Source organism: Coenobita brevimanus, chromosome 54 (genome assembly GCF_032717465.1).
Source record: "Coenobita brevimanus isolate Jiangsu-jjx chromosome 54, ASM3271746v2, whole genome shotgun sequence".
In the NCBI taxonomy this organism is placed as follows: Eukaryota; Metazoa; Arthropoda; class Malacostraca; order Decapoda; family Coenobitidae; genus Coenobita; species Coenobita brevimanus.
Genome location: NC_137007.1, coordinates 34,483,713 through 34,503,485, shown reverse-complemented (window position 1 = coordinate 34,503,485; position 19,773 = coordinate 34,483,713). Strand labels below are relative to the sequence as shown.

The 19,773-nt window shown below is 43.5% G+C and overlaps 1 protein-coding gene across 1 annotated transcript in view; it reads left to right on the top strand.

The window, feature by feature from the left end:
- The window catches only part of LOC145400956 (regulator of G-protein signaling 7-binding protein-like), a 447,682-nt gene that overhangs the window by 378,413 nt on the left and 49,496 nt on the right, over positions 1-19,773 (top strand). Inside the window, exon 2 of the mRNA XM_080273321.1 lies at positions 10,015-10,181. Within this exon, the coding sequence (XP_080129447.1) occupies positions 10,015-10,181 (167 nt within the window). The remainder of the gene's footprint in view (positions 1-10,014; positions 10,182-19,773) is intronic.

The following is a 19,773-nucleotide window of genomic DNA, read 5'->3' as shown; positions in this document are numbered from 1 at the left end:
AAGAGTAATAAAGACAAGGGAGAAAGAGTAATAAAGGAGAAAGAATAATATAAATAAGGGAGAAAAGAATAAAGACAAGGGAGAAAGACTAATCAAGACAAGGGAGAAAGACTGATAAAGACAAGGGAGGAAGTAATATTAATAAGTTCAAGGAAGAAAGATGAATTATGTGAAGAGATAAACATTAATAAAGACAAGGGAGAAAGATTTTTAATACTGACCAAAGTAAACCATGTTCCCGCCAGTCCTGTATGTGAAACTTGGATGGCTTGCACCGTGGAGTTGTGTGTGTGTGTGTGTGTGTGTGTGTGTGTGTGTGTGTGTGTGTGTGTGAGAGAGAGAGAGAGAGAGAGAGAGAGAGAGGGAGACAGAAAGCCTGTCGGCAACAAGGAAGGTCTAACTTCAGGTGAACTTCCTTCCGTCCCAGGGTGATCGTTCCAGTGGGAGAGGGGGAGGGGAGGGAAGGGGGGGGAGGGAAAGGAAAGATGGGGATGGGGGAAAGGGGAAGGGGAGGAGGAAAGAGGGAGAGAAAGGGCGACGGAGTAAAGGAAGGAAGGGAGAGTATGGAAGAGAGGAGTGAGATGAAGAGAAGTTGTATGGGAGGAGAGGGAGAGAGGGAGACTTAATAATGAGGACAGACGGAGGGATGAGAGAAGCAGGAAGAAGAAGAATAGGGAAAAGAAGGGAAGTTATGTAGGAGAGAGAGAGAGAGAGAGAGAGAGAGGGAGAGAGAGAGTTATGGCACGGTTGGGGAAGAGGCATGGAAGTTGGGTATAGTGCTGAGGTTGGAAGAGTAAGAGAGAGAGAGAGAGAGAGAGAGAGAGAGAGAGAGAGAGAGAGAGAGAGAGGAAGAAGAAGAAGAAGAAGAGGGACAGATGGGAGAAGAGGAAAAAAAGAAAGGAACAAGAGGAAGAGAGGAACGGAATATTGAAATGAAATAAAATCGAGGAGAAGAAGAAAGGAAATAAAGAAGTAGAAAAGGATGGTGGAGAGAAGTTTGAAAGCTTTTTGTGAATCTGATAGAGCGTAAGGGAAATCTGATGGCGAGATAAATGTATAAACAAACATTCTAACAGACAGATTAATTCTCTGAGCGCTGTTATTTCTCTCGATAAAGCTACATTGTCTTTCTATCCCACATTTAATTCTTAGGTGTAGCAAGGAATGGGTTTCGCTTGATAGTTTTCATCAAAGGTTTGACTATTACAGATTCTGAGTAGTGAAAGTCTTAACATAAATGAAATAGCCATAGAGTTAGCTTAAATAAAATACCAAAATTCACCAGTCGCAGCAGATGGGTTAAGATCAGTACACTTTGTAAATATGAACCCTCTGCGTAATGATCTCTCTCCATCTCGCCCATTCCATTATTTATTTCGCTAAGCTTCACACTCCTCTACCACCTGATTTCCTCTCTGTTCGTCTTTTATCTCGACTAGCCTTGTTTCACTCTCATAATTCTAGTTTTTATCGTGTCTCCATTTTCTCTTTCGGTCCAATATTTACTGACTTTTTCCCTCCTCATCTTTCCTCCATATTGGCCATTCCTCTTGTCTCAGTTCACTACTTCCACATTTCTTGTCTGTCCATCTTTTACCACAACATCCGTACTCTTTCACCTGCCTGTGCCCTGCGTGAGGTGAGGGCAAAGTCCACTAGATGTAAATCCTCAGGCAGACGCGGGAATCCCCTGCTTGACGAACGCGGGAGCCCAAAGGTAAACAAACCCGAAAGGAGAATCCGGCATGGAGCGACTTCGACTCTTCGCACATTTTCAATCACATTTGTCATTCTTAATCCAGGAATCAAATAATACCTTAACTTCATACTGATTTTGATTCTGAATGACTGTAGGTAAGTGTTAGAAATCAAATCATACGTAGTGAAAGATTCGTACTGAACCGAATCACACCCTTGCCGACTTCTTCCTACCCGATTTTTTTCCCCGCCACCCGCAGATCTTCCTCTAAACCTCCAATATGTTTCCTGCGACACCTCATTTCTCCTCCGCCTCTCCTCCCTCCCCTCCTTCCTCCCCCTTCCTCCCCCCCTCCTCCCCCTTCCTCCCCCCTCCTCCCCCCTCCTCCCCCTTCCTCCCCCCTCCTCCCCCTCTTCCTCCCCCCTCCTCCCCCTTCCTCCCCCTCTTCCTCCTCTCCACCCCCGTTTACCTAAGGGGGATTTGGGGGATGGGTGGGGGGAGAAAAGGGAGAACGAGGAAGTAGGTGGGGAGGGGCGGGGAGGGAAGAATGCAGGGAGGGAACAAAGACAAGTGAGGAGAGATGTATTAGATGATTGAGAGAGGGTAGGGAAGACAAAAAAAGGTAGGTAGGGGGTGGGTGGGAGAGTAGGAGGAGGGGAGAGGAAGGGAGAAGGAGAGGTTAGGTGCAGGGGTGGGTGGGAAGGTAGGGAAAAGGGAGAGGAGAAGGTGGAAGAGAAGATGAGGCGGGGAGGTAAGGTGAAGAGGTTACTGGGCAAGGTAGGGAAAGTGTAGATGTTGGTAGGGAGGGGAGAGGAAATGCAACGGTAGATGGGGAAGGAAGAAGTGATAAAAGTATTGCGGGAGGGAGGGAGAACACAGAGGAATATGGGGAGAGAAGAAGAGGTTCAGCGGGAGGTGGGGAGAAGAAAGAAGACCCAGAAGGTATGCAGGAATGGGGTGGGGAAATGTGAAGGGGAATCAAGACACCAAGACATGTGGGAATGGGATGGGGAGGTGCAGGGGAAGTGGGGAGGGAGGAGAGACGCTGAGGGACGTGGGGAGGAAGGTAAGAAGTGCATGGGGAGAGGGGTAGGGAGAGGGTGTTGGGGAGGTGAGGTGCAGAATGAGAGTTTATAGGACAGGTACGTGCCTCGTTTATGCTCCCAGGTGTTCTCATTTACACCTCTCCTCGTTACACCTTTACCTGAGGACTGCCCTTAGTTCAGTAAAATCGCCTGGCAGTAACAAGGATGCAATAATAATAATAATAATAATAATAATAATAATAATAATAAAAATAATAATAATAATAATAATAATAATAATTAAAATAAGAAGAAAAAGAAATAACAACAGGAACAGGTACAATTATAATAATAAGAATACGAATAAGAATAATAGCAATAATAATTATAATAATAGTAGTAAAATGATAATCAGAAGAAGAAATAAAGAAACAGCGACAGGTAATAATAATAATAATAATAATAAAGAAAAAGAAAACAACAGGAACAATAACAATAGTAATGATAATAATAATAATAATGTTACACCTCACTATAAGGCTCAACATCGCTCTGGGTGTATGTTTATGTTTTTCATTTTACCAACTTTGTCGATTCTAACTTCGTATTCCTCTAACTTTGCTTCATATGCATATTAAAGTTAACTAATTCTAACTTTCCCTCTTCTGTTTCTTTTAGGGGCCAATTCTTACAACTTTTCTTTGGGGCACGAGTTTTTTATTCTTGTAACATTACTTTCAATCTATATTAAAGTTTCTAGGCCCGGCTTTGGCTCTAGACTGTATTCAGGTTTATCATTCTAGCTTTACTGCCACTATTTTTTTCTAGTTTTGGATTTTTCTTGCCATCTTTCAATTGTTTTTTCTGGGTTCTGATTCTTTTAATTATATATGTGGTGCGTAGTTATATATTTATTTATTATTTTGTCCCCTTTACTACGATTATTTAGGGAGGCGCTGTGTGTGTGTGTGAGTGTGTGTGTGTGTGTGTGTGTGTGTGTGTGTGTGTGTGTGTGTGTGTGTGTGTGTGTGACTGTTTTGTGTATCTGTATGTTTTGTGGGGCTGTTTTAAGTATGTATGTGTGTGACGTGTGCGTATGTGCAGATATATGTTTGTACGTTTGTATGTGTGTAAATTTGTGCATGTGTAAGGTGCGTATGTGTATGTATGCATGTGTATATGTATTTAATTATGTACATATATTTTCTGTACACATTGCCTGTAGGATTATGGCCAGGTAGAGTGTAATAATTGTTCCAGGAAGAGAGGCAATGCTAAGCTGGGGTAATTGGAAGGTATATATATATCAACAACCAGCGGCACGAATAATTCACAGCTCAGAATTTTAACTAACGATAATAATGAACTCTGTAGCAATAGTTGTAATCATCATCATCATCATCATCATCATTATCGTTGTTGTTGTAGTCGTCATCTTTATCATCACTGTCTCGATATCATCATCACTATAATCATCATCATCATCATTACTGTCATCGTTATCGTAGTCGTCATACTCGTCATCATCATCATCATCATCATCTGTTTCGTAATCTATATCAAGACTTGAGTGAGAGCAATCATTCACACTACCATCACCCCCCACCAGTACTATGGCACTGGGGTTGCGAGGCTGCTTTATGTCACATCCGTACGCCAGTAAAATGAGGAGGGGCATCCACTCTCCTGTTGTTTAGTTGCCCTTTACGGTACGCTGGGAATACTTGGGTAATATTTATCTTTTATATTTGTATTCCTTGTCGTTTTTCCTTGATGTCTGTGTTCTTGATCTGTTACAACTGTAATCATTGTCTGTGTTCACATTATTTACTTGTTGTTGTTGTTATCGGTCAGTAACCTCTGCCTGGCCGAGCACACCTATCAACCGTGGGCAAGCAATCGCCCCTGTCGAGCCGTCCCGCGCAGTGAACCATTGTTCCCTCGCGGTGGACAGCGCTTCGTCACACCGAGACACGGGAAAGAGTTTGAAGGTTTGGTTCCTGGATGGACCTCGCATTTGCGTCTGTCTTTGCTATAAATTATTAATTTAAACCAAATGATGATTAGCATATTTACTATGAAAATTAGCATATTTACTGTGAGTATTAGAGGCAACTAAATAGTTGTAAAATAAGTGGAATCAGGTTATGGAAATGAGAAGAGTATGCCCTTTTTAAAATTTGTTTGATATGTAACTGTGCAGATTGGTACACAGACAGATGCAGAGAACAGACTAATTGATTGGCTGATCGATGGATAGAGGATTCGATTGTAGATATAGATATACACACATAAAGAGATGCCTACAAAAAGCTACACAGAAAGACATTACAACAGTACATACACAGAGCGACAAAACCCCCGCTACCATCGCATTAACTACACATTGTTGTTCGGAAATGTAGCACTGGTGTTCACATTAAAAAGAATCGGGCACGGAACAAATACTCCCTGAAATTTGAGGTTAAAGTTTGGCGTGGGTCTTTTTCACGTCCCCACCAGCATGATGCAGTGGGCCCCAAGGGAGGTGAGGGGGAGAGAGAGAGAGAGAGAGAGAGAGAGAGAGAGAGAGAGAGAGAGAGAGAGGTGAGTAAAATAGGATAAAGGATGAAATGGAAGGTCTGTGTGTGTGTTGTGTGTGTGTGTGTGTGTGTGTGAGAGAGAGAGAGAGAGAGGGAGGGGTGAGGGGAGTAAAATAGGACAAAGAATGAAGTGGAAAATGTGTGTGTGTGTGTGTGTGTGTGTGTGTGGAGAGAGAGAGAGAGAGAGAGAGAGAGAGAGAGAGAGAGAGAGGTGGGGGGGAGGATAGGGGGAGTGGAGGAACACGGTGGTGTGGGTGGACAACAGTGTAGGCTATATAATGAAGGGAGGGGGGAGTATGTAAATGAGATGAGAGAGAGAGAGAGAGAGAGAGAGAGAGAGAGAGGAACCAGTAGGGAAGTGGGGAAAGGGAAGAAAAGGGAGAGAGGGGTTAGAGAAAGGAAGAGACAGGGGTGAAAAGGTATGCTTGGAAGAGAGAGGGAAAAGAGAGCAGGGAAGGAGGAGAAAGGGGGGATGAAAACAGCCCGTTCCCATCAGTCTATCTATCTGTTTGTCTCTCCGTGTATGTATCTATTTATCTATCTATCTATCTATCAGTAAAAGTACGCCGTATCGCTGTCACACAACCTTAACTAAGTGCTGAAGTTGAGGGAGTGGCCAAGTTATACCAACCAATCAGTCTTACGTGATTAGCCCTTCCAATACCCGTCTTCAATATCCCTAAACAATTTATCGTTTTCAGTAAGACAAGATCCGATTATTTTTCCTATATTTAAGGGAAGACTTATGTGGTCAGTCATTTTCAGCCTCGTCCATTTTATAATTTTATGAAACATTTGCCATTTTTCAATCGTGTGTGTGTGTATGTGTGTGTGTGTGTGTGTGTGTGTGTGTGTGTGTGTGTGTGTGTGAGAGAGAGAGAGAGAGAGAGAGAGAGAGACCAGAGGAGGGAGGAAGAAGTTGAGCAAGAGGGAGAAGGTGAAGGTGAGGGGCGTATATGTGTGAAAAATGGAGCAATTGGAGAGGCAAAATGTGTGTGTGTGTGTGTGTGTGTGTGTGTGTGTGTGTGTGTGTGTGTGTGTGTGTGTGTGTGTGTGTGTGTGTGTATATATATATATATGTGTGTGTGTGTGTGTGTGTGTGTGTGTGTGTGTGTGTGTGTGTGTGTGTGTGTGTGTGTGTGTGTTTATTTGAGAGAGAGAGAGAGAGAGAGACAGAGGGGGGGTGGGAAAGTATGGGGGGAGATGTCAGTCAAATATTAATGCTGCCTGTTCATGCTGCTCTGAATTCTGTTGGAGAGAGAGAGAGAGAGAGAGAGAGAGAGAGAGAGAGAGAGAGAGAGAGAGAGAGAGAGAGAGAGAGAGAGAAGGGGGGGGGCGAGAAGGAGCGAAGCCTAACAGATATACAGACAGACAGACGTTCCGAATCCCTCCCTGTCTGCCTTTAATAATGGTCACACTAAATTGATTATTAATTTAGTGAAGTGATTGGTGGAGGAGTGGAGTGGAGGGTGCTGAGTGGTGGAGAAGGGAGGGAGGGAAGAAGGGATGACGAGAGAGAGAGAGAGAGAGAGAGAGAGAAAGGTTGATGGAATGCCAGTAACTTCATGTGTTGTCATTTGGGTGGGCAAGTCTGTAAGTGTTTGTTTATATATATATATATATATATATATATATATATATATATATATATATATATATATATATATATATATATATATATATATATATATATATATATATATATATATATATATATATATATATATATATATATATATAATGTGCGTGTATGTATGATGTATCATGTGTGTATGTATGTTTGTATCATCTCATTACCATCCTTATTACCTCTCGCTTTTGCATCTTTATCGTCTGTCTTTCTTTGCATCTTCATCATTTTCCCCTTATAGTAGTATTGTTATTATTATTATTATTATTATTATTTTTATTATTATTATTACCACCACCTGTTTATCCCTGATTTTATTTTATGGTCTGTTTCCCCTTTGTGTTTCTTAATTTATTATTATTTTTATATATATTTTGTATTCGTTATTATCGATATCCACATTCGCAGTATTTTTTCTTTCCTTTTTCTTACCAATATTTTTTTTATTAATTTACCCATTTTTAACCATTTGCCCATTTTTAACCATTTACCCATTTTTAACCATTTGCCCATTTTTTCATTTACACGTTTTGTAACCATTTATCAGTTTTTTCCTTCTCCTGTATTCATTTTTTCCTGATATTTTCTTTTAACTTTGTGCCTCCATTTATCGATTATTTATTTCCTCCCCATTTTTTCATCCGCTTCACATTACCCATTTATCATTCGTCTTTCTCTTTACCCATTATTTTCCTCCCCATTGATAGATAGATGAAAAAAAATGGGTGTTTGCCTTTCCCTCTCATTTATCACTTTTATTGTAACTGTTGGTCATTTCTCTCGCTTTCTTTCTCACTTTCTTTCTCTGTCCACCTCTTCTTTTATTAGCTCCTCTACCATTCACTTGGATTTATGGGTGTCTTTTTACATGTTTTCTTGTTTTGGATCTCTCTCTCTCTCTCTCTCTCTCTCTCTCTCTCTCTCTCTCTCTCTCTCTCTCTCTCTCTCTCTCTCTCTCTCTCTCTCATTCCTTTTCTCTCCTATTCCCAGTTCGTCACTTCTTCCCTTATTCTCTCCCCTTCACTCTCTTTTACACATCTTTCTCACTCACACTTTTTCCCTGCAGTTTCTGTGGTACATTTTCTCTTACCCCTTACTTTCTAATCTCCATCATTCCGTCTCATTTTCTCTCCATAACTTATTTCCTTCTCCCCCTCGCTCTTTCTCATTCCCTCCCTCCCTCACCCTCATCCCGCCTCACTTATGTCCGTCTTTCCTCCCTCCGATTCTTTCTCTCCCTACTCACGAATGCCACTCCCTTTCCACCTGACAGACAGTGATGGAGGTACTATTTCTTTCCTCCCTCTCCTCTTCTCCCTCTCCCTGTCCATTTCACCAGTTTTCCTTCCTCGTCTTCCAGTCTTACTATTCGTCTCTCCTTCCCCCTCTTTCTTCCGCTTCTTCCACTCTCCCTTCTCTTTCTTTCCCTCGCCCTCTCTTTCCCTTCTCACATCCACTCCTTCCTGATCCCGCTCCCCTTTCTTCCCCATCCCTCTTCCCTTTCTTTTCCTTCGCACACCCTCTCCCCTCCTTCCTTCGTTCTCTGCTTTCCCATTCTCGATTTTTCTCAATCCATGGCTGTTTTATTGGTTTTTATTGCTCTCTCTCTCTCTCTCTCTCTCTCTCTCTCTCTCTCTCTCTCTCTCTCTCTCTCTCTCTCTATATATATATATATATATATATATATATATATATATATATATATAATGTGATTTTCCTGGATCCATGTATCCATCTAATTGGTTGTTAATTTATTACCTATTTATTTTTCTATCTGTCCATCTATTTATGTATGTTAATAGAAAATTATATTGACTCTGGGCATCTGGTGGTGATAACCATGGCAATAAACTTAAGAACTTTCTAAATCTTACCAAAAATTTACACCAAAGGAAGGTGGCAGACGAAAGCCTTAAATGAAGCATACTTTTTCCCACGTTGTTCAGATGTTTTTATTTCAGCACTATAGCCACATTGTGACGATAACATTTGATTATAATTTATACCATTCTATCATTCGACAGATTTATTTAGCTCACGAGAAATCTGTCATAGTGTGGGTGTTAGAACCATTAGTGAAGGAGTTAGAACCATTAGTGAAGGACTTAGAACCATTAGTGAAGGACTTAGAACCCACAGTAAAGGAGTTAGAACCCACAGTAAAGGAGTTAGAACCCACAGTAAAGGAGTTAGAACTCACAGTAAAGGAGTTAGAACCCACAGTAAAGGAGTTGGAATCCATAGTGAAGGAGTTGGAAGCAATCTTCATTTAACTCCTCCACCATGAAACGGCTCCCCAAAGCTAAATGGAATCCCCTGGTGGCAGTGTAACGCCGAAAGCACACTGAGATGGACGTGTTCGTGGTGAAGTAATTTACTGTTTGTTCATTAAACAGAACATGTGTTTGATTCATTCGTGTGTTTGGGATGGATCCAGGAGTCTCAAAATTCGTGGGTTTGAACATGAGGACGTGACTCAACAACGTATTTTCCATTACACTATCAGGAGTAATGAGCCGTTGTTTTGATAGGGATCATACCGTACCTGCAGTGAGAATGACTTTAATAGCTTATAACATCACAGGTGAAGCAGGTTTGCCCATTTTATAACCATTTTCATAAATTCAGGCCTTAACTACATAACTAGGAATCGTTTGTAGAACTGTACACCATGAAATTGTAATTCACGCTGCTTCATAATATACCCGATATATATACAGTATATTCAGTAAGTATATATATATATATATATATATATATATATATATGTGTGTGTGTGTGTGTGTGTGTGTGTGTGTGTGTGTGTGTGTGTGTGTGTGTGTGTGTGTGTGTGTTCATCTTGATGTCAGAAGGAAGGCTGCAGGTTGAAAAGCGAAGGGGACCTGATTCTTGGAGTATTACCGAGGTATTGAGAGGGAGCGAGAGGAATGGGGACGGGGAGCGCTTTTTCATTGTTCAGATCTTGCAAATTTATCTTCATTATTGTAATCCCTGCCATTCCTTCTGTCAACGTTTCTCCCCTCCCTCCTCTCCACCCCCACAAAACTCCACTAACCGTCCCACCATCTTCCCCAACAGCTGGTGGTGGAGATCAACTCGCAAGTGGCGCTGTTCCGGGACCTGCTGATCTGCGTGGGCCAGGCGAAGGACGGGCCAGAGCTGAGGGAGAGGATCAGGAAGGTGCGGAGGCAGTGTGTGGAGACCGTCAAACACGCCTCAAACCTCCTCCTGCCTGGCATTAAGAAGTAAGTGCAGGATGGAGATTGTTAGTTTTCCTTTTCTCCCTGTTTGTTCTCTTTATCATCATCATTGAGTTGGTCTTTACGTTATCATGATCATCATCAGTTATTAGTTTCAACCTTCCTTTCAGTCTTGTTGTCGTGATTTCTACCATTGACAGTTCAGTGAAGATGAGAGTGAATAAATGGTTAAGTAAAATAAGATGCAATTTACTATAAAGAACTCAGTTTCTAAAGCACTTACACAAGAAGCTTAAAACCATGCATTTGGTGAAGACGTGGATATGTGGCTGCCATGACGCTAGCACTGAACTGAGTATTTGTTATCAGTGGTTTGTATACCCTGAGAATTTTCTGCTTGATGTATAATGAAGATATTTGAGATGTATGTATAACGTTTCCCCCTTTCATCTTACATTAGCCACAAAAACTTTACATCACTGAAAATGGTTAGTCTTTGCAAAATCCGTACTTCATGACCGTCAATGTTGCTCTTTTTTTACGAGTGTCGGTTTCATATCTTAAAGAAATTTTCCTGTTGTCTACTTTAGGTTAACTTATTAAGAGCTAAGTTCCTGTCACCGCATCAGAATTTCTTATCATCGCCACAGAACTGGTATGCATGTTAAGTGAAGGAAAAGTTTCAGTATCCTGGTTGCAGTCGAAAACACGGGACAAGAAGTTTTGAAATATCTTACTGCATATCGTATTTCAGTATTATTTATTTTGTGTGTGTGTGTGTGTGTGTGTGTGTGTGTGTGTGTGTGTGTGTGTGTGTGTGTGTGTGTGTGTGTGTGTGTGTGATTTATTCCCGCTAGTTCCAGACGATTTTTATTCAGCTTTTGGGAGATCCCGTATAGTGCCAGGGTTAATGAAGGATATAAATTACCTTCCAGGTCGAAAAGTCTCTCTCAAGCTGAATAAAGTCGGATAAAATAAACGGGAGTGAAGGACTAAAAAAAAAAAAAAACTATGGCATCAACCTGAAGCTCAGTTTACACACACACACACACACACACACACACACACACACACACACACACACACACACACACACACACACACACACACACACACACACACACACACACACACACACACACACACACACACACACACACACACACACACACACACACACACACACACACACACACACACACACACACACACACATCACGGAACATAGGGAGAAATATATCGCTTAGGTCTATTTAATCTAGGCCGTAAGAACTATACTTGTTTTGTTGATTGTACATTGCTATTCTTGTAGTTAAAACACTTTGAGGTAAAGGGGACCAGACGCAACACACGGACTAAAAATTACAGAGCAGACGATTTTTTTCACGTTTTCCATTCGGGACACAACCCATCCCATGCGTCTCACACTCCTCCCTTTCCATCCCGTCCTTAACATCCCTCCCTCCCTTCCCTACCTCTTACATTTCATATTTCCTCCCTTCCTTGGGCAGGCTTCCTCTCCCTGCCACCTGTCTTCGTTTACTCCCTTCTCTCTTCCCCTCGACATCTCCTCACCCTCCTGTCCCACCCACCTTTTACTCGTATCGTCCCCCACCCCCACCACCACCACCACCATTCTCATCCTTTCCCACCACCACCTTTCTCATCTCCCTCCCCCATCATCATCCCTTCACCTTCCTTCTTTCAGCACTTCCCTCCCACCTCCCTCCCCCATGTCACCTCCCCATCTTCCCGAGATGACCTGTCTTTCACCCTATCCGTTACTTGGTTCTCCCTTTGTATTCTTCTCGCCTACCCACTCCCGTCATTCATCCCTACCTCTCCCCCCTCCCGCTTCCTCCTCCATTCTTACTGTTACCCCTCCTTCCCTTTGTTTCTGTCTTTCTTAACCATTTCTTCCATTCCTTTTACCCCCATTCCCTTTCTGTTATTTCACCTTCTCTCCATTTCACATTGTTTCATGTATTTCTTTCTCTTTTTTCTCCCCACTCTTTCCCTCTTCCCGCCCCCCTTACTCTGTGTCATCCCTTTCCTGTTTTTTCCTCACTTATTCTCCCCAGTTCTTTCTTCTCCCCTCCTTTTTCCTGGTTATCCCCTTCCCGCATTCTCTCCCTTTCTCCCATTCCCCCTTACCATGTCTCTCGCATCTCATTTTTCCTACTTACTATTCTTTCTCAGATTCACCGTAAGAATTGTTCCTTATTTCTTGAGTCACCCATAACTTCACGCCTCTTGATTCATCCTTACTTACAGTCACCCCATAGGCTCTTACCCACTCACACCTTCGCCTCATTCAGTCATTCTCATTTACTCATTTCGACTCATAAGCCCAGTTTACTCATAGCGACCCGTATAGTCATCATCATTATCATCATCATCATCATAATCGTTCGTCATCATCATCATCATCATCATAATCGTTCGTCATCATCATCATCATCATCATCATCATCCAGACCTCCCTTTCCCACCTAAGGATGGAGTGAGGAAGGGTCCAGAGGGAATGGAAAAAATTTGATAGGAGAAACTAACCAAAATCTGCAAATTGAGTGGGCCACACTGTCATTCCCTCATCATTCATGCCCCCGAAATCCTGACCGTACCTCACAGAATCATTCATTCATTCAACATTAATTCGCTGGCGTTCAAATCCATTGTGATTCATTCATACTTACCCATTCATTATCTCCTCTATTCATTCTATTCCATGACTTTGCCAATTCATTCTACATAAATTTATCCTTCAGTATTCATTGCTACTCATACTCAGTTCATTCATTATACTCTTTTCGCTTTAACTTGGCCTAAAAGTGTCATCTCTCCTTGAATCCTGAGTCGTAACAAATTAATACAAAAATATGGTGCTGTGTCACGAAGAAGTGCAATGGAAAGGATGTAGAGTATTGTCTTTTTCAGCCATTGACCTACGTGAAATAAGCTGGAAAAAGACGAAAAAATGTCGACCAGGTTAAGGTGGAAGGAGTATAAATAGTGGTCATTTATTTTCTCCCATTTACTCGTTTACCCATTTATCCGGTGCTTTAATTACGTCCCTCATTAAGCTCATTCACCCTGGCTTCACTCATCCTATTATCCTAACCAGATTATCCCTCTCTACCATCCTTCGTTATCCTGTTGTGCTTTCTTCTCTCTCTCTCTCTCTCTCTCTCTCTCTCTCTCTCAGTTATCTTCCCCAGTGCCTTTTCCCATTCCCAACCCCCTCGCCAGTCCCTCCCAATACCCAATCCTCACCCCTTTTTCCCATCCCTCCCGTGTCCAAGCTCCCCCACCCTGTCCCCCATCCCCCTCCTTCCCAATCCATCCCACTTCTTCCCCCCATCCCATCCCCTCCCTCATCCCATCCCATCCCTTCACCAATCCCATGCCTTTCCCAGTCTCTCCTCCTCCACTATCCCCTCGCCTTCCCAATCCCCAACCTTCCCCAATACCCTTCCCCCATTCCCAACTCCCTTGCTAATCGTTATCCCTCCTCAGTCCTCGCTCATCCCCAGTACCCCATCCTCCTTTATCCCCCGTCCATTCCCAATCTCTAATCCGTTCCCCATCCCCAGTCCGTTGCCAATCCCCAATCCTTTTCCAGTCCCCAATCTTTTTCCTGTTCCCAGTCCATCCCCAATCCCCAGTCCATTTCCAGTCACCAGTCCTTCCCCAGTCTGTCCCCAGTCCATCTCCATTCCCGTCCTTCCCTAGTCCGTCACCAGTCTCTAGTCCGTCCCCAGTCATCAGTCACCAGCCCCCAGTCCATCCCCAGTCACCAGTCCACCCCAATCTCCAGTCTTACCCCAATCACCAAGCCATCCCCAGCTTCCAGTCCATCCCCAGCTCCCAGTCCACCCCCAGTCCCCAGTCTTAACCGTATCCCCAGTCCAACCCTATTCTTTCCTCCCTAATACACTCCCAATCCTCCCCAATCCACCCCCAGTCCCCATAACCAATCGGCAAGTCGGACTGCTTTTCCCCCACCCGTAATGAGGCTTCACTTAACCGCTCGTTAGCCCTAATGAGGTCACGAACTAACCCCCCCCCTCAAACTTTTGCCTCACCCCGTACCTCGTCCTTCGTCCGTGTGCGGGGCAGTGGGTACGAACCTGAGACGTGACGGTTCGTTTGATGGTTCGTGAGGTGGTTCATTAAGTGGTTCGTCTGAAGAGTAATTGGCTTGTTAGGCGGACTGTAATGTGATCAGTGGTTTGTGAGGTTCTTATTCAGTTTGGTGGTTCGTTAGGGTGATTCTTAAAGTGTAATTAGCTAACTCTGGTGTTTCATAAAGTCGTAGGTGATTCGTGAGGTCATTAGTGAGTGTAATTGGGTCGAGAATTGTGGTATGTAATTAGTACTGATACAGATGCAGTCATTAGCTTCATACACTGTTTCGAAGATGTGTCGAGACCTAGTGAGATGTTCCGGAAACTAACGAGTGACACAAGTTGGTCCATATATTGCGCTCCTCTTCCACTCCGCTGGGCTGTTTCTCGTGTTTTATGGGGACGGCTCAGTGTTATCAGTGCCTCATTATCGTTTATTCATTTCTTTCTCCCACTTCTACACCCAACCCCACACCAGCAGCCTGAGCCGTCCCCACAACACAAAAGATAATGCCAGTTTTTCCCTAGTGTTACGTCCCGGCCACCAAGTATCTCTCTCTCTCTCTCTCTCTCTCTCATTAATTGCGTCGCGTCAGGGAGCAAATCTTGTTGTGGTTTAAGTATTTGGTCCCTTCCTTTAATTCCTTAACTCAATTTTCTTTTTCTCTTCTCTCTTTTACTTTTCTCTCCCTCTCAGTCCTCCCTTCGTTCGTTGTCCATGCATTCACGTGTCAGCTCATTCATTGTTCATTCGTTCTTCCTTTAGTTTCTTTCCATTTTATTCATTTTTTATTCCTCCCATCCTTCCTTCCACCTTTGTTTTTCATCCACCTTTTCTTCCCCCCTTCCTTCTCTTCGTCCTTCTTATCTTCCTTCCTTCCATCTTTCCTCAGTCTACTTCTATGTCCTTTCTTTCGCATTTCCTTCTTTTCTTGACTTTATTTTTCGGCCATTCACTCCTTCGCACATTCATTCACTTTCCCTTCCCAACCACTTAATCTGCTACATCCTATCTAACCACCCTGCTTCCTGCTTACACTACCTGCTCACCCTGCTCTTTCCCTGTCCTTTCCCTGTCAGCCTCCTCATCTCCCCTGTCTATCTACCCACAATGAATAAAACTAACAGCTGTCTTCTTCTTAATCCTGCTTTTCACTTATTAAAATACCATTCTACTTTAGTTTCACCTTTTTTATCGGCTTATTTTCTTTACGTGCCACATTATTATTGCTATTATTATTATTATTATTATTATTATTATTATTATCATTTTCATTTTTTTTTTTTTTACTATGCTACTATTCTGCCTATGCGTTTCATTTTACTCGAACCTTGCCTAAAACTACCATCTCCATCTGGAATGTTAAGTCGCAGCAAAAAAGTAACACTGGAATGTGATGCTAGTCACGAAAAAGTGCTGTGGAAATAATATAGTGTCGCATTATTGTCTTATTCTGCCACTGAGCAACGTGGTATTAGCTGCAAAGGTGCTAATTTGAGGGCCAGTTTAAGACAAGAGGACTCTATCTGCTTACTCTCTGTGTCCCTCCCTCCCTTCCTCCCCCTCTTCCCTTCCTCCCCCTCTTCCCTCCCTCCCCAACATATCTACCTACCGCTCCTCCTTCCTTACCTATCTTCCCGGTGTAATTTCCTGTCTGTTAAACAACTGATCTATCCAACTACCTGTCGATCAACCCACTTACTAGCCATCGCATACCTGCCTTCCTACCTTCCAACTTTTTACCTACCTACCTACCTACTTACCTTACAAATATCTGCTTACTTGCTCACCTGTCTTCCTGCTTTCTCACCTTCCCTTCCGCTAGCTGATCCACCTACCCATATCCCTTACCCCCTGCCTATCCGCCAGCCAGCTTACCCACTTGCCTATCCTCTTTCCTCCCTACTTGTTTACTACCCTTCCTGCCCCCTGTTTATCGTTCTGCCTACCCACCTGCCTACCCACCTGCCCACCCCTGCCTACCTCTTTCATTACCCGGGCCACATTTCACTCCCCCAAGTGGTGCGCCTGATGGTATTTGCCGCTCCCTGCCTCAGTTAATTCAGGGGAGGCAGACGTGGGGGAGGGGGTGAAGCAAGGGGGAGGCAGTGGGGGGGAGGGGGACAGGGAGAGATAGGGACAAACAGAGGGGGGGGTGTTAGGAAGGTGAGAGGGAAATGAGAGTAGGGGAGACGACTAGACACGGAGGCATGAGGAATTAGTGAGGGGGGAGGCAGGAACTTAGGGCGAGGAAAGGAGACTAGAGGGAAGTTAGGCAAAGGGGGAGGGTAGTGGGGATGGGGAGGGAGGAAGGTATGGAAGAGGAGGGGAGGAAGAGAAGGGTGGGGGGGTCAGGTTGGTAGGAAGTCACCAATGTGGAGAGGACGAGGAAATAGGCAACGGGGAGGTACTAGAAGTATAGGAAGACACGGGGTAGGCAGGTGTAGGCGGACAAAGGGTAGGCAGGACGGGAACGGATTGAGAGATAGGAAGGGGAAGGGTTAGGTACGGCAGGAGACAGGCAGGGATGGATGGAAAGGTGTATGATGGGTTGCAGGTATTAGGGGGGAGGTAGGTAGGATAGAAGGTAGAAAGGATGGAAAGTAGATGGCGGGAAGGTAGAAAGAATAGGGGGCAGGGACTGAGGGGGGGTTAGTGGTAGGTAAAGGGGAGGTAAGCATGGGGGAGGCTGGTGATGGGCAGGAAGGGGAGGGAGAGGTCGGAAGGGGAGGAGGGAGAAAGAGGAAGGTAAGGGGAGGTTAGCAGCACTGGACTGGACGTGTAAAAATGGACAGGGGAGGGAATTTTGTAATGGAGGGGGGAGAGTAGGGGGAGGGAAACAAGGGTGAGGGGACATGGAGAGAGGAGAGAGAAGGCAGAGAGAGAGAGAGGGGGGGGAAGAGGAAGAGAGAAAAGGGAAAGAATTGGAGATGTCATGAAGAGGAGAGGGATGATAGTCAAGGAATGGATTTGGAGGGAGAGAGAAAAAAAAGAGAGGAAAGAAGGTAGAGGCGGGAGGATACGTGTGAGTAGAAGAGAGGAAAAGATGAAGTGAAGAAAGGGTTAGAGGAGGATATGGAAAATTAGAGAGGAAGGGAAGTGAAGGGAAGAAGTGGAAAGTGGGGAGGAAAAGTGCAATGAGAGGGAAGAGGAAGGGCTGAAGAGAGTGAAGTGGATGGAGAGGGGAAAGGGGAGGAGAAACGAAAGTGATAAGGAGGAAGAAGGATAAGTGGAAAGATGATAAGAGAGGGGAAAGAGAGAGGAGAAGGGGGAAGGGATGGGGAAGAGGAAATGGGGCGGGGATGAGGAGGGGGAGAAAGGGAGGGTTTTCCTTTGACCTGCTTTTTGGGGGAAGACATGGTGGAAGTTTTATGTTGATTGTGGAGCATTTTTGTTTTCGTTTGTTTGGCCCCGGTGGTTGTCGTTGGTTTAAAGGATTTTAATTTCTGCCTGAGTCTGTGGGTAAAGTGGAAGTAATTGGAATAATATGATTCTGCTGTGCATATATATATATATATATATATATATATATATATATATACAGTATATGTATAGATACATATACCGGTCAATATATGCATTATTTCTTGTCTCACCTTGGGCTTTCCTTTTTTTTTTTTTTTTCCTCTGCGTATCTGTGTCATAATGTTTAAATGTGTCTAGACATCCTGATAAAAATAGAACTAACAAGCATGTGTGTGTGTGTGTGTGTGTGTGTGTGTGTGTGTGTGTGTGTGTGTGTGTGTGTGTGTGTGTGTGTGTGTGTTATTTCCTTGGAGGTAGATTAATGGAGTGTTTTAAATTTCTTAAAGGACTTAGGCCATGTGTAAAAACAAGCATCTTCACAGCAGCCTTTCAACCTCCCAGCAGGAGCAGTGACCTCAGACTCGGAGGCTATCGTGCCAACGTGGACAGCTCATTTTAGCTCTTTATCACTGACACTGTGTAGTAATGAAATAAGCTCATAAAACATATTGGTAGGGATAAAATGCTGGCGTATTACATATGGATCAGATTATCATTTGGTAATTTTTGGGTTTGTTCGTATTATCATCCTCATCTCGTAAAGGAGAGGTTGTCCAGATTTAGGAGAGATAAGAGTAATGAATTTAACTGATATGAATTGCACTTTCTTCACTTTAATTTCACCTAAAATTGTCATCTCTTCATCTTAAATGTTGAGGTGATGCAAGAGATTAACACTTGAATGTGATGCTAGTCACGAAGGAGTGCTGTGGAAAGGATGGAATGCTGTAATATTTTATCTTGACACTGAGCTACGGGATGTAACCAGCAAAAGGACGAAGATCGCCTAGTTTGAATGAACGAACTGTTATTTTAAGCTATCAGTTTTCGAGTAGGAAATTATTAGTATTCAAGATCGAATTTGTAAAGTTTCTCTCTCTCTCTCTCTCCTCCCCGAAGTTCCCAGGTATTCTTCACGAAATTCCCGATTAATTAGTAACCTTGAACTCTTTTAGCGTTCGGGCCAAGAGAGGACCAACCCTGACCTCCCCGTACCGTCAAAAACCCTACCCTTTCACACTGTATTTCCACCCTTACCGTTCCGTTCCAACCCCAAAGCCCGGCCCACCTTTTGTAATTAGTGGTGGCTCCCCCCCGAAATTGCCCCTCTGTTCGTAAGGGCGATTTGGGGGTTCATATCAGCTGGAATTTTCGACCTTGCCGTTGTGCTGACTCTGGGGCTGTGGGTTGGCTCTGTGTTCGGCCTGGTGGAAACAGTCAATCAGCTTTTCAGGGATTTTCATATGACGACTAAGGTATTTTGGCAAGGAGGCGGAATATCGGGGAGGAAGGAAGGGGCGAGGTGGATCCCAGAAGAATATGGATGGATGATAGGGATGTGTGGATGGGCGTGTATATGGATGGAGAAACAAGTGGACGGTAGATGGATGGATCAGGAAATAGATGGTAGACGGATGGATAAATAGAAAAGAGTAAATTGGATGTAAAGACAGCAGGTGGCCTATTGACTCAGAAATAAGTTAATTTCTGGGGTGAAGCTAATTACAGAAAAAAAAATGTGAAAGAAGATAAAAAGGAGGAAGGCTGTCACCCACCCATCACACCCTCTTGCAATACAACTGGCAGGAGAAAAAAAACAGAAAACACCATTATTGTAGGAAAAATCAAGACATGGGAATTTTTACTGGAAAGACGGAAGAAGAAACAACATGCTTTTTACAGTCTCTAACCTACACATCGGCAATGTACAGGACGCACACTCCCAGAATATTTTTCGTAATTAATGGATGTTTGGTTTATCTACATCCATGTCAAACCGGAAAGAGCACTCAGTTTCTTGTGGCCTTTAGTGTCGAAGTATTTGTTCAACCAGAATTTAAATGTCCGTTGTTTTATACCATTGACTCGTATTGATAGCTTATTCCAGGGTTGCACCGCGCGAATATTACTTAAATTCCCTCGTATGCTAGTGGTGTATATCTTCCCCTTGAGTTTCATCCCATTATTTCATGCCGCAGTTCCA